Source organism: Diorhabda sublineata, chromosome 3 (assembly GCF_026230105.1).
Source record: "Diorhabda sublineata isolate icDioSubl1.1 chromosome 3, icDioSubl1.1, whole genome shotgun sequence".
NCBI lineage: Eukaryota > Metazoa > Arthropoda > Insecta > Coleoptera > Chrysomelidae > Diorhabda > Diorhabda sublineata.
The window spans coordinates 28,276,487-28,301,498 of record NC_079476.1 but is presented as its reverse complement, the minus strand read 5'-3'; the positions used below and the strand labels follow the sequence as shown (position 1 = coordinate 28,301,498).

The following is a 25,012-nucleotide window of genomic DNA, read 5'->3' as shown; positions in this document are numbered from 1 at the left end:
GTGCTCAGTTTTAGAGCGTAAAGACCCTGTTTCACCTAAGCGGTTGTAAAGATTTCGGTACAGTTTGTAATTCATCATATTTTGAGGTCAAGAATCTACAGTTCAGAGATTGGACAATCTTAATGAATCACCCTGTATATGAATTGAGTTATTATTGATGCTTTATTATGGCTTCATTATTTTGATAAGTAATAGCAAATAACATTAATTAAGCGTAATGCATAAATATTCTTTTCATCTTTCCTGAAATAATTATTGTTCATACACTGGGTATTGGTTTTTAATTTGGCTTGATTTGAAATAACAATCTGGAGGCATATCGACAAGGTAGGTATTTTCTATTACTTCTTCTTGGTTTTGGCAATTTAATATAAATATTTATTTGAGAGTAAAAAATGGCAATTTAATCAAACAAAATATAATCATTTGTTTATTCTAATCGCTCGACGAATGGATGATTGATGTCGATACGTGTTTTGTAGCAAGTGTAGGTGTTTTTCATATTTATTAGTTTGACTTCGCAGGGATCTTCTTGTTAAATGTCTTGTAGTTCGACGTTTTCGCAGAAGTACTGATTCTTCAGATAAAATTTAGGAGTGGATTTGCTGATAAGTGTTTTTTACAAAAATGTCTGCTTTTAATCGATCTTACTTACCAATTGGTATTGGATACGAGTGATAGTAATCGAAATTTTCGGTTGAAATTGTAGGGATTCGTAATATGTAAGTGATTCTATTACTAGAAATATATCTATTAATTTTTATAAATTTTCTAAACGGCAATACATTTCCTGAATTTATTCCTATTGGTAAGGGCAATATTTCTCGTAATTTATTTTCGGTTTTGTCTTTTAAATAAAATAGATTATTTTATTATAAATATTTTGAAATATGTATTTGTCGACATCCTTGATAAGTATTAAATTATGATAATAATCAGTCATTTTTGCAGTTTCTAATTCTATAGTGGTGTAAGTTTAAAATTGTTATTATTAAATGTTTTTAGGATCATTTTATTTTGTGAGTAAGTTAATTAGGAAAATCGTAAGTATTTTGTAAAGGTCGTTTTAAATTGTCCATTTTCGTTTTTGAGTTGTTCGAAATTATTTTGTTTTGTGCGTTTACCTTATTTATTGTTGTCGATTTGTTGAATGCGTTTCCTGTTTCTGTATTTTGTGAGTTTTAACATATGTCTTTTAATTCTGCTGAAAAATCAATGGATCGTTACGGATCTTATTAATTTTTTCAATTCGTTTTACATTTGATAAGTCTTTTCATTTTAGAGTATAGTATTTTAGGTCTCTATTTGTGGTCTTTGCTTTGGTGGCAAATATCGCAATTACCTACGTAAGTTTGTATTGATTTTTCATGTAGGTTTTTTCTATCCCTCTGTGGTTCGTCTTACTTTCATGATAAGTTTGTATATTTTCTTTTATGTCGTTTTCTTTTGTAATATAAATTAGTCTTTTGGTACACCTGTTAAATTTTATAGAAGAATGTTTGAAAAAATTTTGCAAGGCTATCTACTAAAAATTTTTCAAATATGTTTGCGAATTAAATATAATGAATGTTATCTGGGTTGATATAGTTTTTATAAGGCAAATGACATCTGACTTATTATTAGAGATTTGAGCATATAGTTTTTTCTTTCCAAACAAAATTTTGTCTTTAGGTGTAACTGTTGAATGAAGTACGTCAATAATAATTATTTGGTTTTGTCCTTGTTTTACTACAGTATTTATTGTAGGTATTTCAAAAGTGGAGTTGTGAGGTTTATTAGAATGTATAGTATCGTTTTCATTATTGTAATGTTCAACAGTTTCAAGTTCCTCGTTTTCTAGTATCTTGGTTTGTTGTTCGGGTTCGATATTTGTTTTTCTGTTTTCCTGTACTTTTCGTTTTCGTTTGTTAATGATATATCAAGAATTGGTATATTTTCTGTGTATTGTTCAATAAGGTCATTGTCATTAGTACTTTGTTGTGGTAGATCAATTAAAAAGTTATAGGTTTTGTACATTGCGTGAGTCTACAACTTTTGGTAAGTCTTTACTTATTGATCCTTGAGAAAGGATTGCTCCAAGAGCGACATTACTTGCATCTGTAGTAAGTTTTGGAAAAATCAGGGTATTGTAGAATCGTCTGATTAATTAATTTTTGCATGTTTCAAAGCAATCGAAAATTCTTGTTTATGTCGTTTCTTTTCTTCTTTTTTCAAACATATAGTCAAGAGCTTCGTTATCTTAAAGAAATTTTGAATAAATCGGCGATAGTAGCTTAATAATTCTAAGAATCCCTTAATTTGAGTAGTACTAGATGGTATTGGGTAATTTTTTATAGCTTCTATTTTATCAGGATTAGGTTTTACGATCTCTACGTTGCTGAAAAATATTTTTTAAGCAATCAATATGTACCTGCAATGACGTTGAAAATATTATTATATCATCTGTATAAACCAAACATTGTTCGATCTTGATACCACGTAGTTTGTTGTCTATAACACGTCGCTGGTGCTCCTTTAAGGCCAAATGGCATTTTTAGGAAGTTCCACTGACCGTTTTCGGTCGTAAACGCCGTTTTCTCAATTTCATTTTCATACATTTCGATCTTGTGAATTTGATTGCCTATAATCGATCTCTACTCTCCATACTACATATTATATGTATATACATATATATTTCACTTTTATTCATATTCCCAAGAGATATTATTTGAGGTTTTATGTGGTGGCTATGAGGCTGGCCTCTTTAAAAATTTATTGTGATGTGTTTCTTCATGTAACTCAATGTAACTGCATTTTATTGAATTCAAACTTTGTAAAATTCTGTCATAGAAATGTTGAGATTTCTCATTATTTTCTTGTCTCATCATGACAAGATCACGATTTAAGCTGGCCTCGTTTCTTTGATTTGCAAAATTTCTAGAAATGGTGTCTCTAAGTGACGTTTTGAATATTTACAACCAGTTTAGCGCTATGACAAAGTTTAGAAATTAAGAAAATAATCAAATAAGAATTTTGAAAATGATTTGGTCGTTTTCTATAGTAAAAATTGTTAATAAGTGATTCGCATACGTAGTGATTTCATTATGTTTACCGTCGAATTTTGGTATGCAGCTAGAATACTCTGGTTCAAAATCTGCCATATTAACAAAATTATATTTCTATTTAATTTTATGTTTTTTTATCTTTTATGGAATATAAAACAGCTTCCTTTCTCTGGTCTAGGAAAATCGATTAGATTATCAAAGTCCAAATCAATGAATGCATCGATAGACATATAATGACAAAATGAATTCAAAACTATTACGAATTTGAGTATCTCCTTATCCAAACTATAAGACCGGGGCTGAGCAATGTTTTGTCTCAAGTTTCGACGTTAGATGTTGTGAAAAGTCGTTGTAGTAGTCCTCTATGGATGAGATTTTCGATTTTTTGTGAACACCTCCACTCACGAATCACGTCACCGAGTTCGATTTCCAATCATTCGTTGAAATGAAATTGTTACGTTCGATATGCGATAATTTTAGAAATTCAATCTGACTATATCAGTTGAATAACTCAATTCACAATTTTGTAAGAAAACAATTTATGACGCAAAAAAATAAATAAATAAATGTGGTTTCAATAACCTGACAAGCGTATTCGACGAATATCGAACTATTAAGAACCCAGTATCAGTGTACAAACCTCCTTAAATACTAAATCTTATTGTAAACAATAATAACTATCAATAATTATAAAATCAGTAGATAAGGATATTTATTGTTGTGCAAAAATTATGAGATAAAAATATGTAATTGTAGATGTGTGTTTGTTATAAATAAAGGCACTTTGAATCACTTAAGTAATGATTAACAGATTCAAATGGTTCCCGTAAGAGTCGTGGAATAATTCCCAAGTCAAAGTAACAGTAATTATTTCGTGTGTAAATTAACTTAATATATTGGAACACAATATTATTTTAACACTGATTCCATTATATTCATAATTGTTGTCTATATTATTTTTCCTGATCGATTTTGAGTTGTAATTTTTCTGTTTTTTCTGATATTTCTAAGAAAAAATTGATAATTAACTTTCAAGTGCCATTAGATATCAAATTGATTTTCTCCGAGAGTAAGGTCGAAATAATATAAAGGACTTCACAGAAAGCTTTTTAATATTAAATTTCACGAAACACTTTCACAAAATGAAGTGAAAATATTATCTTAACGATTTCAACGCTTTCAAAGTAGGCACTAAACTGTTTTTATCGTTACATCATAACCTTGACAACCTCAGTGTTTCGTATGTTGTCTCTGAAAAAAATATTCTAAATTATTTATATGAATCTTTACTGAATAAATAATCTCTTGTCCAAAATTAACGTCCAACTTGAGAATTTGTGGTTTTGTTTAATTTAAGAAAATATAAATACACATAATTAGACAATAATACATCATCAAATATTTATTTTAATATAAAATTTGAAGAATTAAGTATAAAATTTAAAAATTATAATAATCTACTAAACTTCACAGTCTTACTTTTGCACAATCATGGTGGCGAGTACAAGATGCCGAACTAATTTTAGCGGTGGGGTAAATTTATACTACTTTTCTAATTTATATACACTCTAACACAAATCACACTAAACTAGTCACTGTTTACTAACCTATGCACTAAGACTTATTAATAAACGCTTATCTCCTAGCTCCGAACATTAATTTATTCGACACACTATTTTCAGGAAATAACTTTTAGGTCACAGCACATTCTTTTCACAACATCTTGTTCTGTTATTGTCTGTGGTATTCTGTTGGAGATTTCAATATTTCTGTATAAAGGCGAGTCTTGTGCTTTTTTTGTGCTTACAATATTTGTTCACTGGCTCTTCCTTCTTTCTTGTATTGTGAGAGTGGCAGTTTTTTAATTGCACTAGAGTTGTTTGTGTTTTTAGGTGACGATTTTCTACTTGATATATTAGCTTAACTTTTTCTAATTGTTTTAGCTTCTCAAAATTTCAAATGTTCGAGTTTTTATAAAAATTTATCGTGGGGGTGCTATATGGTAGTGAGTAGTTTATTTTTATACACTTATTTTTCTAATGATTTCTTTGGCAGATTTCCCCAACATGGTAGTAAGTATGTAAGGTGTGGCACTACAAAACTATTACACTGATAACTTCTAGCAATATCTTATTCCTTATGCTTCTAAAGTTTAATGTTTTTTTTAACTTGTTTTACTCTTTCTTATTTACATTTTCAAATCATCTCCTTTCCACACTCCTCTCATAACCTAATCCCCTTCATTTTTCGTGAGAAAAATCTTGCCATTTTTCTAGTAGACTATTTCACTTCTTAAAGTCTAATGCTTGTTTGAATAATATTTGATTTTCCTGTGTTAGGTCTTCGTTAAAGTAGATATTTCTGTTTACGCCCCTCAAATCACACTCTTGTAATTTTATACCTTTTATTTCTTTTACTCGTTTAATCACATAAAGTTTTAGCTTATGATCGGCGTATCTTTTAGGAGTATTGGTGAAGTATCTTTATTAATAATTCTGTAGGCTGCTACTATATCTTCTTCTCGTGCGTTGATTTTCATGCACATCAGTACTTATTTTATTATTTTTTTAGGTTTGTTCTCAGTTTGTTTTGGTATACCAACAACCACCAGATTTTTTTTGTGTTTATTTCTGTTCTTGTTTATTCAGTTTTGCGTCTAGTACTTGTAATCGTTGTTTTAGGGCTTCGTTTACCGTTTTCAGCATCTTTGTCTCCTTCATTGCCTCCCGAAACGCCATTTTCTGATCTTCAAAAGCGTCCGACATGTAATGCATGGATGTTTTCAAATCTACTGCATCATCTTTAATTATTTTGTGAAACGGACGAAAATATTTTTCGTATAGCTCCTTTACGTCTGCTTTTAGTTGGTTTTCATCAGATTTTTGTAGAAAACCTCACTTTTTACATGAGTTTTGCAACATGCTACAATATTTTCTTTATTGCTAACTTTGGCTTAAGCTGCACAGTTTGGATGGTAAGAGGCTTCACAGTTTTCGCAATCCAGTGATTGTGATTCTTTTTTCTTGCAATGTTTTTCCGTTTTTCTCAGTTTTTTTAGTCGTTGTTAACGATGCCATAACCACAAACTTAATGATACAATAAGAATAATATTTGCGTAAACGAAAGAAACATTGTCCAAGGTTTTAGAAATAGAACAAATTAATACCCCAGTTATTTCGATAGGTCCTCATCGTAATCGTATCTCGCGCAATTTCTCCTTCATTTCTTTCCTTCAATTTTATAGAAGAGAGATTTTCTTAGTTTAGCTGTGTATCCTCACATTAACCGTCAAGAGTGTTTGTTTGCTACTACAAATGAAATTCAAAAAAATATAGAACATCGCGCTCTTTATAGATATAGAGTAGTGAGTATGTCGGAGCGTTTCCTATTTCCGTTTTTTTTATTTCAGTTCTTTTCATAAATTCACTCTATTTATACTTCATATAATCATGATTATTTTTGTTCATTTATAACAGTATTTGTATGTTGTTGTTAATTGGTTGAAAATTCGCTTCTATCAAATTCAATATACAAATAGTTATTCTATCAAGTTGATGTGATAACATTCAATTTAAAAAAAAAGAAAAAAGAACAAGCGGGAAAAGAAGCTCTGAGTCAATAGGTCGAGTATGGAGGGTAGAGGTAAGGAGAACCATCTCTGTGCTACAGAAAGTGTCCGTCAAATCCTTTACGTTAGGGAGGCGCTACTATAGCATGAGTGTAAATCGATAATTGATTTTGTATACCAATATTTATTTAAGGATTCTAGTCATTTCAAATACTAAATTTTCTAGCATTGCATACTTCAATCTATATAAAATAACTAAGTTCATATGATATCTCGTGAAACAGGAGCGCTAATCTGATCAAATTTTGACTTATAGTTTATCACAAGCGGACAGTTTTTAAGTTAAGCCCCCATATGAGATGGTCCTCGTTAACTCTACCCTCCATAAGGTCGAGGTTCATTCGAAACGCTAGCTTGTCATACTACGTGTCTCATATATTCTATGGTCTCTTACAATATTCATGACTCGAAAAAGCCAAACCATTTTTAACGTTCATATTCTACGATTTCATGTACAGTGTTTTGTAGTTTTCTCAATATGCTCCCAAAGAAAAATATAAGCTTATTGTCTTTTGCATCTATCATTAAAAGATACTTTGCTAGAAATTTAATTGTCAGAAGATTGTTTCCCAATTTCCCATTTAGCCAATGCTCCATTGGCACATCGAATAAATATTTAGTTTCTTTGATTTGAATTGAAAACATTCTTATTATATATTTTTTCTGATGTTTTAGCGATCTTGTTCAGTGCAGTTTATTATTTATATAACGTTTTAAAAAACTTTATAAAGGAAAAAAACCGAAAATTTAATTTCTCCACTAAAAGCGTTGGTTTATCTGACAGCTTTTAATTTTTTAATTCCTTCTCTACTTATATTTCCCAAAACATGATTTCCATTTCATCATTCTTAAAATTGAAAGATTTCAAAGAGATATGCGATTTCAAAGAGTGCAGAAATTTCTGTATAATTAGTTTTATCCGAAAAAAATCATTTACTACTCTTTGATAAATAGAAGTGAGGTATATAGAAATGTTAGGTAATTACCCTTGATAAAAGTTTTAGTATAATTTTTGTGTTATTAGAGACAATTTCCAGTTGGAAATGCTTTTGAAATATAAAGTTTTATTACAAGTGAAGTGGTTCAGCTATGTACACGTAGGTGCAGTTTCTTTGTAAGAGGGATATTGGATGCAATCCAATATCCCTTTTGACTTTCGATTGTCTCAGCTTGTTGCCCTTTAAAGACGAGAAAACGATTAGAGTGAAAAAAGTGATTATTCATACGTTTTTCAAGAGGAAAATGTCTTTTCGACCTGATTTATCATGTAGAGAGTGTACCAATAAATTTAAATAATCGATTTATGAAGAAAAAACTGAAACATACAGTCTTACTAACAGGTGGTAATTAGAACGAAATTTTAGTAAAATAAGATATTGAACAATACTCAAAAAAGAAATTTTAATAAGAGGCGGTGTTTGTTTGAAGGGCTTGAGCATTAAGAAGTCGTACAAATTGAAAACTGGATGTAATATCCTCCAAGCGGGAATTTATGTAATAGAGATGTCTGTCAAGCTGTTAAATAAAATTGTCGATTCACGTAAAAACACAACAACCAAACAGATCACCAGAAAGTTATAAAGAGAATAGCATTACAAATAACAAAATCAAAAGTGGTAATGAGCTGTCGCGATTATTTGAGATTAAAATAAGTATCCTCCTTCTAAAATTCTAAACAAACCATTCAATGAAATAAATAGCACAATTCCCATAATATCAAAAAACACTAACAATAACACTATAAGTAAGAGAATTTATTCCGAACCATTTATACAAAGCATTTCATTTTAGTTCAATGTAGTGTAATTCATTTAATTTATACCAATAAGTGACAACACTTTTGCAGATAATGTAGCTGTTGGTAGCTTAGTTTTAACCGACAAGCTAACAAGCGTAGAGCTGTGGGTATAAAAAATAATATCATCACCAATTTACTTTTAGTTGTTGTATCTGCTGGTCAGTTAAAGTCTACTGAATTTATCTGAACTTTTTCCAACTTTCACATGGCCTTCATTTGTTGTGCCGGTTTGGTTAGTTTCTTTTTTTTATGTATATGTGGTTAGATGTCTATTGAAATCTATTAACGATTCTATCGATTTTGTCTATCATTATTTAATTCGATCTATCATTTGTTATTGATTCATCTGTTATACTTGATTAGTCATAATATTCTTTGTAACTTTGGTTTTCAATTACTAGATGTTATTTAATTTCTTTATATAGAATATGTTGTTTTCATTTTACAATTTTGTATACATTGTTTATTTCTTAGGTTGGTATTTATTTTTATAACAAGGTATATTCACATTGTAAGTTCCGTTTCTATTTCTATCAAAGACAGCGCTGCGTCGCAGTTTCGAGCATGTGCGGCTGTTACTCTGACTCATGGTCTTACATACAGGTCTTGAAACCTTCTATAGAGTAGCGTAGATCTCTTCTTGTCTGAGTTTTATTTGTTTCAAATATTCATGACGCAGCGCTGCTATGTAGAGGTAGATAAATTCCCTGTATTGGAAAATCTGGACACGAGATTGGTTAGCCTTGAGCTAAGAAATTAATGGCGGCTCTAATGAAAGAAGCTTGCGAAACAATGGTCTGTTTCACATTTAACAAACGTGAATATTTATTTCCATTTTCGTATCTTTGAAATACTTCGAAATACAATACAACCAAATACAACGCAAGCAAATGCAAGTTTGGTCTGTTTTCTGCCATTAATTTCTTGGAAGTAGAGAATAGAAAAGGACGCAGAGTTCTTCTACTTACACTTTTCAGTAAAGGGACTATAAGGGTGGACGTTGGTAAGAACAGAGATTAAAATTTTGTGTCCTATGCTCCAATTAAGTTATTTCGTATTTTTCATATTCACTATAATTCATTTGAAGTTTATTTTTTAATTTTTAAACCGGAGTATGAAGTTGTTTCAGCTGTTTCAAATGCGAACCAAGTACATAAAAAATGATAATGATCTAAAATGATAAAATTTCACTTTGCTTATTAATTGCATTGACAAAAATAGATTTTATGAAAAGCAAATTATATGAAATGCATGTAAATACAATTATTAGAAAGATTTTATTGAAAAAAAATTAATACTTCAACTAATTATTTTCCAGATAATACTGCGAAAAACAAATTGACGAACTAGGTAAAATCAAAACAAGATTTTATGAGCATTCGAAAACAATATATCTTGGAAGAATCAAGGCTAAAACTGAAACATCAGCAAGAAAAATATGATCTAGAGTTGAAACACAATCAAAACAAACATGAACAAGAATTCAAAAATGGCGAAGAGAAACATGAAATTAAGATTTCAATTTTGAAACTTCAACACCAAAAGCTAATGAAAGAACTTCAGAAAATTAAATATTAATATAAATATTGAATTTTTGTTAATTTGATACTATAAGACCACACAGAATAAGTGACGAGGATTACTGTCAAAAAGTGTCTGTTTTTTCACGATAATGCCTTACTTCTGAACGTGACAAAAAAACTCCTACAGGAATTTGGCTAGGACGTGTTTGATCAATCTCCGAACAACCCGGACTCACTCCTAAAATAGCTCCTTGGTAGTAAACATAATGATGGAGAGCTGAAAGAACATGTCACCACATGGTTGAAAACTTAATAGGTGACCTTCTATGTAGAGGGCATACAAAAACTTGTGCCACGCTATGACATTCCGCTAGCTATGTAGAAAATTAGTTGTAGATTTTTGTACGATAAATATTTTCTCTTTATCTATAAATGTTTTTTTATATAACTAAACGGAACTTACTTTGTTGATATATCTTATTACCTTTATTATGTTTGCTTCACATTGATGTTGCATGAAATTTTGAAAATCATATTATTCAAAGTGATAGGTGTTATTTCTACTTTGTTCAAAAAAATGATTTTTTGATAAATTACAATATTGTAGGTATATTGCTGGACATCTTGTTCAATTGATAAATTGATGGACTACTAAATTTACAATTTATTCTTTTCTAGTTTTCTATACTTTTATAATATGTCACTAATTTTTGTTACAATATAGAAGAGAGGACAAATTAAATACTTACTGTAGTATATTCCGTATCAACAAATCTGAGTACTTGATGCAGAGTTGCTACAATTAGAACACCAGCAACGCTTTTGTATACGTTCGGTAATGTGCAGAATTTTCTTGCGAGCGGTGCATGACAAACGTAGATATATCTCTGTATTGCTAAACCAAGTGTTAACCATATACTCGATGTATGAAAAATGCACGGAATAATCTGGAACAAAACAATGATTTCCGCTAACAATCAAAATGTCAAAATGGTATTACGAAATGAAATAAACTGTTGAAAATGTGAATCGAGGCTTAATATAAGAAAAATATCTTTAAATTATAACCATGTGACAGTTTCAGTTTTCCGGTCCTAAAGTCCTAAACTTTTGATATTGATTAACTATTAGGTCAGAGACACACTGCCCGGGTAACCGCCTATTCCGGGTTTTACAGAAGAAAGAAAAAAAGTTTTTAGGGGTATTTAGGTTAATCCTATTTTAACAGCACAATCTATTCTTTCGGCAAGTTTTTAACGATTTTTGAAGGTCGTCATTTGAAGAACTTCTAGAGATTCATTCAGGAAGGTACCAATATGAGAAACAATTTTGCAAACAATTTTCTCACTGCTCCTCTTTTATTTTTGTTCTTATAAATATCTAATGTTTTGTTCCAAAGTTCAAACCTCTTCTTTACAAGCTTTTATTTAGTTTCACCTTTCCCGTTGTCTGTAATCAAATCCTGTAAGGTAAATTTGATTCACTTCCCGGTTTCCGATTGAGCTGAAATTTTGTATGTATGTATAAATCGGATGAAAATGCAATATTATTATGATATAGAGCTTATTTGATAGTGGAGCTGAAAGATGGCCATAGGAACTCCGTAATTAAACAACGCAAGCCCATCGAGTTTAGGCTTCTTTGATTCGTCTTGAGAAAGAGAGAGAGAGAGGTAGCGAGAGATAGAGAGAGAGAGGGAGCGAGAGATAGAGAGAGAGATAAGCTCTATTGTCAATATTAATGTCCCGAGTGCATGTCAAATTGTCGATAATTTAATTTTCTCGAGTGCGCGAATGCGCACGAGAGGAAATTATGAGACAATTTGACATGCACGAGAGGGCATTTTGGCAGACTATTTCCTGAAAAAAATTTAATTTAAAATAAACAATAATTGTTCCTTTTCTTAAAATATAAAATTAAAACCAAATGATGTTTATTAATCCTAGACGAAAATTAGGCACTAGTGCAAATTATCGATAATTTGCACTAGTGCAGTATTATCGCTGAAATTTGATCGTTGCTAGGTAAACATAAAATATTACAGCTTTTTGGTTGGCTTAAATTTTTCGAAGGAAATAGTCAATAGAAAATTTAACAATTTTACGGACAAAGCGACATTTTATATTAGATAATATAAAATAACAATTTAGCTTGATAATAATGATTATAATACATATAATGTATGTATTAAAACTTTTCAAACTAATCTTTTAATATTTGGAATATATAAAACTTTGAGAGAAGAGAGAGAAATGCTTTATTGTCAAAAAATGGTTATAATTTGAAGGCAAAAGCTTGTAAAAACTAAAAAACCAACATAAAAATAAGTAAATAGCGATAAAACAAATAATAAAATTTCAATATACAGAAAAAAACCACAATTATAGGTAATAGTAATAGGTAATAATTAGTATATAAGTCTATGGTAAAATTATGCAGCATACCCGGAAATAAATATTATTATTAGAATACAAGTGGAATGTGGCAAAAGATGATATCGATTTGATTTCAATGGGTAATTGATTGAGCATATTTTTGGGATTGTAAAATATTGAGCCCTCAAGTAATTCTGAACATGGAACGCGTTTCTAAGTGGATGGCCGTGAAATGTCGTTTATGAAATTGGAGAAGCCTGCTTACTAATTAGGCGAACGGATTCAAACATGATTAAGGAAGAGTCAGAATTTTTAATCCTTCAAAGAAGTCCCTTTAGTGAGCCCTGTTGCTTAGTCCGAGTAAATATCTAACAGCTCTCTTTTGTAGTTTGAAGATTCGCTCAACTTGAGATGCACCACACGTTCCTCAGAAGGGAAAAGAATTTCGGAGATGCGACTTAATAAGAGCATAATATCTTACTTCATACTAAATTGAATTATGCCGGTCTATTGAGTATATTGTAATTTATAGAATTCTGCCTCAGAATAATGAGGTCTTCCAAGCCAAAGTGCCTTTGTCAATCTTTGGAACTTATTAAATGAATTTGCCATTCTTAATTCTGAAGGTAGCTGATTGAATAATTTTTTGACACTGAAGATGATGAAATTTTTTTTCAGTTCAAATGTGGGTATAGTTAAGTAAATGTCCAAATTCTTTCTTCTAGTAGGGTAGCTATGAATGGGTCTCTCAGTTCAGTTGTGAAAATGTTTGCGAACCAAACAAACGTATTCTAAAATTTTATCGAATTGATCTTTTTTGTAATTTGAAGATAGATTCGGAAAGGTGCAAACTACAAGATCCCCAGAAAGGCAAACCATAGTGGAGATGCGATTTGAGCAACGAGTAGTAAGTTGTTAAAGCAGTACGAGAATAGAGCTCTTTTAATTTTTTCGCTAAGGTCTCTACATGTACAGACTAATTAATAGGCATCGTCAATATATAGACCAAGACACTTGATCGAATTTGAGGACCGTATTAATTCGCTGTTGAGTTTTAGAGCTGGTAAAGCTGCTTTGTAGGATAAAATTAAAGCTTTCTCAGTGTTTAAACAGAGGCCGTTCGCGTAAAACCAGGACATAATAGTAATGAGATCTTTGATCATGGTATAATGTAAAACTTGTATATCTGGACCACTCCAGGTTACACTGGTGTCATACGTGAATTAAGTAAGTTTACCATTGATTCGTAAGTCTGTGACGTCATTGATGAATACAAAGACAAGAATTGGACCCAAAACTGAACCCTGTGGTACACCACTGTCAACTGGCAATTTACTTGAAACTTAACCATTGGCTCGTACCAGTGGTTTTCTACATTCAAGGTACGATACAAGCCATTTTAAAGGAGCACCTCAGATGCCATATTACCCTAGTTTGTTAATCAGAATTTCATGACGAGTACTTTGATACTATATGGTAGCACCAGGGTCTGATGATGGAGCTGGAAGGTGGCCATAGGAACTCCGTAACGACGTAACGACATCGTTTAATTCGTCTTGACGAGTATCTGATTGGCGTGAATATGCAACTCCAACAAATTTGAGAAAAAAAGTTCTTTCTGTTTGCTATGAATGTGGATTACGTTTGATTGATTAGATGGATGACCTAATGCTAAGGTGAACACGTGCCAAGGGCTGAATAGTATGAGGATTTATAAATATTTTGTATCACTAACGTTGGGTACCTCAGGTTGCCTCAGGGTACCAGTGCGAACCCTGTACTTATCCCTTTACAATGGACCTCTGGGGGGGATGGACCATTTTACTAGTGGGAAAAACATGACCAAAAAATCTAAAGAAAAAGAAATATTTTTAAAAACAAGCTTCTATTATCTGTTAGTAATATGACTCTAATAAGAAATATCATTATAAATAAGCTTCTTCGTCTACGACAAAATAATTCGATATCGATGTACATAATTATATATTTTCAACACTTCACACCTTAATTATTAAATCTTCGCGTTTTTATAATAGTTGAATTAAATTACAAATAAGAGCGTGTTACGTTTTGTTGGTATATTTAAGATGTAGGGATGCATTTGGAAATGTAATAATCGAAACAGAAGTTGATTAAAAGTTATAATAATGTACATATATTTCCAACTATACACCAATTTGACTCCCCAATCATTTGAAAATGATAACTATACATGGAAGAAACTCGGCACGTCTTGAAAAATCGACATACTTAGATTATAATCGTGCATATGTCATGAGAAATCTTGTTATTTAAGTTCAACTTTTGTCGGATATTGCGAAAGCTAAGAATTTAATTGAATCGATTTTGAGTTATAGTTTCCTTTGAATAAATGAAGAAATTTTGTTATCTTTTATATATTCCGTGGAAAATAATATTATTTCCATGCTCATAGAGAATCACATATAGCTTGGTAATGTGGTTTCTGAAAGCATTGCATTACTGAATAAGGTGAAATAAATGGGATACGAGGGCTGATGAGTTCACGTACAATAAAAGTTGGCAAAGATATAATTTTCAATTTTTAATTAAGTCTTCATCAAGATTAATATATTTTTCCCATCAATGCTTTGGCATTTCTAACTAATCTCGAAATAAACCAAACCAAACCGCTAATTTACTACGGATGTAACTTCATTACGCGACAAAAATCGTTCTTTCAGTTGTGGAAACAGTTAGTAAGCGTTATATTTTGTAGCTTGGCTTTGATTCGATGTTATAGTTTTTACGGTTGTTAGAGGAAAATCCTTACAAACTATAAACTTGAATAGCACTAACAGCAATAGTTCCGGTTACCTTGCTACTCAATATAAACTCTTTCGCCCACCCACTTGCGGAGATACAGTGTTCAGGTATTGTTGCATGATTAAGTGATTAATTATAGTACCTACTGAAATAAAATTTCTGCTTATAACTGTAAATGGTTGATACCATAGAGAAGTGAACCATTTAATGTGTCTCTCATAAAAAAGGTCCGGATATTATTCCTCTGACGATTCCACACAAAAGGTTTGGCTTTTGTGGATAATGTGTCTCAATTCCTTCCATGCAATGTGGAGAACTGTCCAACCAATACCGACAAATATTTCAAGTTATGAATCCATTCAAGCAAAATGTTGTTGCATTAGAAAACTCAATGTGTCTCATTCATAATTGTTTTGCAAAACTGTAATCGGATTTTCTTCATGTAATGCTTGGTGTCATTGCACTTATTAGATTCCAATTTATATTTTAAGTATGATTCACACAGATCTCACATTAATATAGTTATTTATTGTGAGTGATAAGGTTCTTCTTGTACACACCCGGACCTAATAAATGGTCTTCCCACGATATTCTGGTCCATAATAGCGGAAAACCACCTACAGTGGTCAGATAGCGGTAGTGTAAGTCTTTTCAGTTGGGTTTTTTACTTAAAACATAACTTGTGATTTACCCCGTGTCGGCTATGTCGATGACCGATTTTATTCATTCACACATGAATAATCGACTCAAATTAGTTACCATAAATCACACAATGGATAATCTACTGTCAACTAATATATTTCTGGTTGGTCATTAACTCTCCATCCCGGGCTAGTGATGGGTAAATATTCCATTTTTAATATCTAGAATATCAGTTTCAATAATTGAAATTGTGCATTATTCAATGATTCAATCAAGCTTAATTACATATTTCTTCTCTTTTTTACCTCTCCACTTATATTTTAGTTTCCTTGATGATGGAAAAAACACTTCCCGATTTTTAGTGGAATAAAGAGTACACAATTTCAAAAATTTGCTACATATATATATATATATATATATATATATATATATATATAAATCGACATTACATAAAATTATGAAATGAAACATTCGTAGATTATGGATTTAATACACAAATCTAAATGAAGATAATCTGGAATAGAAGCATATATATAAAAGTTTGAGTCAGCATATCGAGAGTTTTGTTTTTCTCTGGTTTATTGCTTTCCTTTGAATCGGTTTGTTGTTGAACCATATTTCGGTAAATATGGTTATCAGTGATAAAATCAAGAATTTGTACGGAGAAAATCGTCAGTTTTGTGAAATCAAATTTGAAACTTATATATTTATACCAGCGACTCGACGGTTCAACTCAGATTGTTGATATCAAACTACTATATGTATATTTTATGTTGTTGTCGTGAATTCACCAAGAGAAGATTTGGAAGTTTTCAACAGTAATGACATATTACATCTTGACTTATTTCATTCTCTGTAGTAGTAACTTCTAATTTCTAATATGTGATTTATTTATGTATTATCGTAGGTAGAAAGTAGGTAGAAAGATTATTAAGCAATGCCAAAAAATTGTGTACTATTCTGTATTATTCATAGCTAACATAATGAATATAAAACATCAAAAAAGTGGGTCTTAATAATAACGTTTTGCGAAGAATTGTTGAAAATTGGTATATGCAAGAAAAAACACCGCCTTCTCTAGACGCTCACAACAAAAGGTTAAGGATGACTTGGGGTTCGGGGGCGGTAAAGACAGTTAAATCATGAATAAAAAAAATTTATGAAATTTATTCAAGGGAAAATTTTCTTTTCAAAAGTCATAATTTTCTTAGAAGAATAAAATGGTGAAAAAAGAATATAAAATATTGAAGTTCTCTATTTGTTTAGAACAAAACAACAAACGAAATAAATTTTTTTATCTAGTTTTAATTAATGCCTCTATTAAGGTGGAAACGATAATACCATGATATGAAAAAATTATTAGAACAATGGTGAAAAAATTATGTTTTAAATAGAAATTTGAAAAATTGATATTTTTCGAACTCTTGGATGGTTTTCAGAGACCGAAGTTAAACTAAAACTTAATTTGTCCTACATATTCATGCTAAATTTTTCGCGCTAATGAACTTTCCCGTGAATTCTAGAGGGAAACCTATTTCAGATGGAAAATTTCACATTTAATATTTATCTAATAAACTAAGAGTAAATTTAAAATTTTCCAACTGTACATTTCATTTCCTAATAGACTAACTGACCTGTGCCATACAGTGTCGTGTCTGAGTGATTTCAACAATCATCTTTTAAAATATAAGCCATCATTTTAATCTTTATATCTATAAATCTTCTGAACGTGTGTTTGTAATTAAACTTCTTCTAAACAGCTGGTTTTTGATTAAATTTTTTGTGTGTATTCAAGGGGGTTCGGGAATGTTTTAGATTTTCACAATTTAATCAACTAGATAATGTTTTATCAATAATTGTTGTTGATGTTAGAACGTTTTCCAAAGAGTTTTGACAGATACAATTTCAAAATTATATCTTATTTTTAATTATACTGTACTGGAAATAGTGAATATACTGATAATATATAGGATTATTTGTTCGAAATCTCTAATTTGCCCTAAATAATCTAAATAAAAAGGCCTCTTAGACATTGACTCTATAAAAACGCCCACAACAAATTTAAACAGATTATAAAAGCAATATAAAAAAATATGATGTACCCTCCGCATCCACAAAATTTTAAATTCTAATAACATAATATAACCGGCTTCACGGTTTATGTCATTATACGTGTTGGCAACATTATTGAGAAGCCTACTTTAGTCACAATTACTAATTAGAATAAGAACTATAATTAACACATGAACAAGAATATTTTTAGTACAGATACATACTTTTAGGTATGATATTAATTTTTTTACATGAGAAATTTGATACATGTTTACGATTAATTTCAATTAGATATATTCCTTATTTACTAAATTTAATTAACTTTGTTTTGTCTACTGAAAAGTTATCAAACCATAAAAATAATTAGCATACAATGAATCTTTTTCTCCTCTGAGAGTCACAATACTCAGTCACAATAGTCAGTTTTTGAAATCAATTCAAATATTCTCGGGTATATATTTAATTTAAATTAAGTACCTATCAAACAATAATCTTCACTCCACGCTTGCACAAACTAAATTGAAGGTACTGATTCGTTCGAAGTACTTGGCTAGATACTTGTTAGGCGTCAATAAAGAAGCAAACTGATAATTTTTTCATAGAATACGCAAATAATTTGTACGTAATTCTATGCTTATAAAGTTGAATAAAATAATGTTTAAAACTTTATTTTTACACTGTATGTACGCTCGTTACACTTATAAAATATTATTTTTGAATAATTTTGCATCAAATTAAATTAGCAATGACGGTAAAATATAACGGCTTTTCAATAATATATAATGTATTCAAGCATATTTACGATAAATTACATCGATTACCTTTATCCTTTCTAATTTTGATTTTAAATCTACGATAATGGAACTATCAGGATTGGTGGTCCCAGACTATCAATTGAAGCGAGGAAGCTTTTACCTTATCGGATAAATTTCTGTTGGAGTAACGATATAAATTTGCCAATCAGTAATTTTACGACCGAAACTGACGTCGTATAATCGCGGAATATAGGAACGAGTATTTTTGTGACAAGATACTGATGGTAGCATATTGATTTTAGAATAAAGTTGGCATTATAAACAACAGTTAACATGTAGTTATAAAATTTTACTTTTTAATGTTTTTTCATGTTTTCTGTAGTTGTTAGTACAATAACTTCAAATGTATTTCCCGTTTATAATGATCAAATTTAGTTTTTGATACAGCTTTTTCCTGATATATACACTATGTAGCGGTCCATGAGTTCTTAGCCATATATAGTAAATGTGTTCGCAAAAATCTTCAGTAACGCACGCGTCAGTAACAGGTCTTAACAATCTGTACGCAAATTTTCAATTTGCTACTTCGATCGATTTTATTATGGATAGAGCTCAAACAACCATTTAGTCTAGTTGTTTTGAAAAATGTCGCAAATTGAACTACGATATGTTATCAAATTTGTAACTAAAAAAAGATTAACACCAATACAAACTGAAAATAGAATGCAGTCTGCATACCGTGACTAGGGTGCATTATTTTCATAAATCATTGGAAAATGAACCACGTACGGGAGGTCTTGTGACGGTGACAAGTATTCTAAAGATCCTACACGAGCATTTGAATATGGAAAAAATTAGTGCCAGGTGGGTACTTGGAATTCTCAGCGCAGAGGAAAATCAGTGTCGAGAAGGATGTTGTGACCGATTTTTAGAGCTTTGCCGCGGGGAGCAAGAAAGTGTAATCGAATCAACTATAATGGGTTATAAAACTATGATCCCACAAACAAAACAGATTCCATGGAGTGGTAATGGAAAAGAGTAACCGTCTTAAAAAAAGAAAACGTCACGAAAAGCAGAAAAAATGTAATGGTCTGATGGTGTATCAGTAAATAGGTTTATTATCAGGGGAACGCCAAATTCAGTTCACGAGTTAACACAAACTTCTTGTGAAGACGTCTATTGATAAGATGCTTTTTGAAAATTTGAGCACTCGGTATTCCATCTAAAAGTTTTTCAAATAAAGTGTATAACCTGACTGTATTCTTGAATGAGTATTTATTTGATATAATACAGCATTAGCTCGATATACGTATGTAGTTTATAGTATACCAAATTAAGAGGTTACTTATTTATATCTGGTTACTGTAGAGTAGTCTTCTAGAAACGTACATGATGGGGTAACCATATTTACATCTAATCATATTAATATTAGTTCTAGATATTAGTGAAAGTAAAGGTAAACTAGACATATTTGTCAGCCAGCTACAGAATGTCATGGATAAGTTATACACAAGATACAAATCTATTTTGATCATAGAGGATTAGAAGCTAGACTTGAATGATGATAGTGAGTACTTGAAGATTTTGAAGAACATTTGACGTGCGTAAGGTCTCAGGTACTTGGTTCGCATGCAGACTAGAATACTAGTTCCTGTCTTGATTCTATAACAAACTTAGATAATAAACTGTATGCAGGGGTATACAAGACAATTGTGTCGGATCATAGTGTTTTATTATTATTTATTTCGTCTGACTCTGAACGTCTAAATTCAAATCGGTATGCAAATCTCATCACTGATATTCTCAGCTTATGCTGAAAAATAACATTTAGCTCTGCAGAACCAGTGAAATTATTGGGAATCACATTATATCCCGGTATAAGTTCGAGGAATATAGACTCAATGTGCTCCAAAATGTCATCACAGCTTTTTGCAATGAGTCAACTACACTCCTCTATTAGCAGTAATCGTGTTATGCGCACGATTTACTTTACGATTATCCAGTCAACTGGTTTATGGTATCCCTCTATGGAGCTACTTTAGCAGAGTTCAAAAGGTTTTTACCCTTTAGAAGACTGCTTTGGGTATTATTCACAATACAAGAAGTCGAGTACATTGCCGCGAACTCTTCATGGGATATGGGATCCTGTCATTGCATTACATGTTGTAACAAGCCATTCGGCGTGTTACGTTCGAGTTTTAGAAGAAATTAATTTGTTATCGACGTTCTACTTTATTCGATAAATTCAATAAAACCTCGTAATTGAATCGAATTCTTCCTCTACCTATCTACACTACACCGATCAAAATAAATTTTAGTAAATTTTTGGTGATTTTATTCTTTACATTCGCTGGTAAGTTTTACATTGGTTTTTTATATTGTGCTCACTAAAATTTCTATGGATTTCTTTTGTTTTAAGCAGAACAGAACGAATAGAATAGAACAAATTCCTGTTTGGTTATATTTTAAAAATGGCATGGCATGTTACATTGTATATATTTGTATTCATAGGAGTGTTCGAGATAAGGTAACTTATTTTGATATTCATACTTATACTACCACCTTGGGTGCGGTTAGACTCATTATATCCATTTTCTAGGCTACAACAAACACAATATAACAAATTTAATGTTAGAATTTATAACAAGTTTCTAGATTTGCAAATTGATAAAAACGTAAAAAATATAAGCCAGAGTCAGTTCTATGAACTTTCAATGCGATTTTTATTATAAATTGTTTTTAGGAGACTACATATTTTTCAATTTATAGCCTTATTTATTGCATTATTATTTATATCAGAAATCAAATTTGATGAAAATATTGGTTCCACTTTGTTAAAAATTTTCTACTTTATCATCTCACGTTATTGATAACCGCTTAATAATTTACTATTGGGACTACAGACGTTATTGTATTTATACTAATCAATAAACCATATCGTAATGATGATATTTTCATTAAAACAATGAATTAAATCATTTTCAAGACACAGAAAGCATTTGTATTGATTATGACAAATTTTTTCAGTAACACTCGAGCACTAAACTGTCAAGCTATTTCAACTTATGTTGTTCGAAATATTTTTGTTGCAAAAGGATATTTTCATCTGGATCATTTTCCTCAGTCATTTAGTGATGAACAAGAGAGATTTCACCAAGATATTTGTACAATACAGAGTATAAGGGTAGATGGGATGTGTCTATAATGGCAGATTACTACTGAATTTTCATACAAGAAAATCATTAGAAAGATAGTTTTTAGTTATTTTTAGAAATTGAATTATTCTTGAGGGGTTTTTCTAATCAATTGCATATATGTCATTTTCCGAAAACTGAAAGTGCCAGATATAAACAGATTTAATTTTCACGACGCCATTTATCTTCAAAGAAGCTCCTAACGTACTAGTATTATTCTGTGAAATCATCTTTGTAATAATGCGTTATCTTTATTAAAAATTTCGGAATATTCGAGTGAATTATTAGATTCTTTGGAATCAGTGAAAGGTGTTGACGTGTTTCAATATCTTTCTTCGTCAGTTTTAATCCCAAAATCGATACAAAATATGAATGCGTGAATAATTTAGTTGAAAATATGATTCGGCACATATTCAGTTCCCTAATTTGGTTTTTTTATGCTGATTATCATTGCAGTAACCTTGGTTCAAGTTTAAACAGAACTTACTTCGTATCATGTTCTTCTCAAAATACTATAACTCTAATGACGTTAAAAACTTGAAATATTTATTTTGATTTTCACGATTCGAACTTCACAAAGATTTTACAAAGATTACTGTAAGTCAAGTTGACTTCTACTTATACTGATCGATAGTTTCTATTCTATTATTTGTAATGTCATTTACTGTTGGAAAGTTGTTCAAATATTTCTCGTGTGTTCAATTAATCGGGAAAAGCATATCCGTTTCTCATTTAATCTCTTAAAAAGTATTTTTCACAGACTAAAGTTACTTCATCCATATATAAGACTCTTTTTGTTAGCTCTTTGATCCTTTTATACTCTACAATATTTCTTGCTCACTGCTTTTCTTGGGAAGTAACATTAAGCTTCAAAGCAATTTACATTTTAAAAGTATCTGCCTACCCTAATATTTGCTTAGTTATAGACATTATTTGCATTCGTTTATAAGTATAGAGGTATTGTTAAAACATTTTATTACCACAAGTCAAAAAACATTCAGATATATGTATGCCAAATATACGTGTGTATATAGAAATATTTCTATCAACGTTACTTTGAATATTGAATTTTGAATCCTATGAATTTAAAATTTTCACAAGAATTTATTCAAGTTAAATCCCAATTAATATTTCCCCGACAATGAATACATAAGTATTCGAAAGCTCGGAAAATATATTGAAGTTAGTTAGTGGCAATGAAGCACCAAAGTGTTTCATTGATAATTGCGTATTTATATTAATCAATAGATCACCTAGAAGAGACTAAAATCAAGAGTTCTAAGAAATTAAAGAAATGCGGAGAATATGTGTTCTTAATGATTGTAGAAAGGTTATAGCAGAGTTGGTGAAAAATATCTATTTTAGTATGCTCTTGGATAAAAACAAGAAGTTTTGGCTTCCAGTTGTGTGGAATATTTACGATAACGGAAAAATGGCAAAAAACTGACCATTTTGCGTGAACCACGAAATCATCTCGAAGATTGTTATATTTTTACGATGGCTAGAGATGGTGCTTCATAACCAGAAGTCGAAGAGAGTTGATAGGCACACTGCTGTTGGTTTAATCTACGTTGAGAGTCACAGAAAAATCATAGCAAGAAAATATTCTCGATTTAATTCCATTTTTAGACCACAATGATTAATTTTTTCATGAAGTTTATTCTTCGATGTACATGTTTTTTCTATAGTACACCTACATAGTTAAAACTCAGAAACTAAAGTTGATTAAAAACCTCATATTATATTTTTGAACATGGTCTATCGTATGTACTCAACAACAGCTATAATTTCAACAGATATACCTAATGTAAACTAGAATGAAACATACTTTTCATTAACTTAAAAGTTATTCCAATGTACTTAAATATTGTTTAGAGAATATATGTGAATAACAATGATGGGGAAAAATTATTATTTGTAAACTGTAATTTCCTATTTCAGGTCAATATTTTCTTTCGATTTACGGCACGCACCACTCCATGACTAATGTCATTGAAATTAAGAAAAGCAGAAGAAATTTATTCTACTGAATACACTGCAGGGTATTTAATAGACTTTACGATCAACATTCAAGCCGATCAACTGAAATTGATAGTTTTCTCCTTAATTGTATATTCAGAAGTTGAATTTGGATCTCCAATGAAATTTAAGCATTTTGAGGGTATACGAACGTATATAAAATGAGAGTAAATAATAAGAGTTGAACAGAATTATAAAACAACTATAAATATACATTGTTATGATAAAATAATTTTCAAAAACAGATAATTTTAATAAAAAACAAAATAAACTTGATTATTAATTTATGGAAAAAAATACATAATTAAAATACTTGAAACAAACGTTTAGAATTTTGTGAAATCTTTATGAGGCATTGCGATGAAAAATTTTATAAAAAGTGTGGTATCTTTAGACAAAGCAACGTTTTGTTTAAATGGTGCAGTAAATCTACAGAACTACACAATTGTTACTCGGCTCGAGACAGCTCCACTGGAGTGAGAAATAAAAACGCCCAGAGCCCTAAAAAGATTAATGTTTGGGTAGGAATCGTCAGGAGAAGTTTCGAAGGTTTTTATTTCTTTCGCGAGAATTTAATAGCTGATCTATATGTGAAACTTCTTCGTATAACGGTGCTTCCGGACCTAACAGCACTTCCGGAACTAACTGCACTTCCGGATCCAAATAATATGGAAAACAGATACCAGTTTTTGGTTCTAGCAAATGGTGCACCTTCACATTATGGTCCTAATATTCGAAGGTTTCTGGAAAACCAGTTGAAGGAAGATGGGTTGGAATACTCGGATCAATAAAGTTGTCAACTAGGTCATTTGAATTTATACCCTTGATTTTTTATATGAGGGTATTTGAAGAGACTGGTTCAGGTTAACTGAAGTTAAGTGAATTAAAAAACTCTGTATCTCAAGTCCACCATCGTCTTATCCTGTGCCAGATAGTAGTAGGTCATATGTTAAACAATTTCTATAAGAAATAGTTTTGGTTTAGTAGACTGTTTAGTTGACTTGAAAGTTTGATTTTAATTGGCAAGTAATTGTGTATTGTAAAATATTGAGCTCTTAACTAATTCTGAACGTGAAGTAGGTAGGTAAGGTTGTGCTTCGCGTTCCTAAGTGGATAACCATGCAAAGTCCTTTCTGAAATTGGAGAAGCGTGCTTACGAATTAGGCAAACGGATTTAAAGATGAAAAAGAAGGAAGGA

The 25,012-nt window shown here is 30.8% G+C and overlaps 1 protein-coding gene across 4 annotated transcripts in view; it reads right to left on the bottom strand.

Annotated features, from left to right (window-relative positions):
* The window catches only part of LOC130441264 (sex peptide receptor), a 138,687-nt gene that overhangs the window by 2,408 nt on the left and 111,267 nt on the right, over positions 1 to 25,012 (bottom strand). For all 4 annotated transcript variants that reach the window (XM_056774854.1, XM_056774853.1, XM_056774856.1 and 1 more), the window contains exon 3: positions 10,743 to 10,940. In XM_056774854.1, coding sequence (XP_056630832.1) covers positions 10,743 to 10,940 — 198 coding nt within the window. The remainder of the gene's footprint in view (positions 1 to 10,742; positions 10,941 to 25,012) is intronic.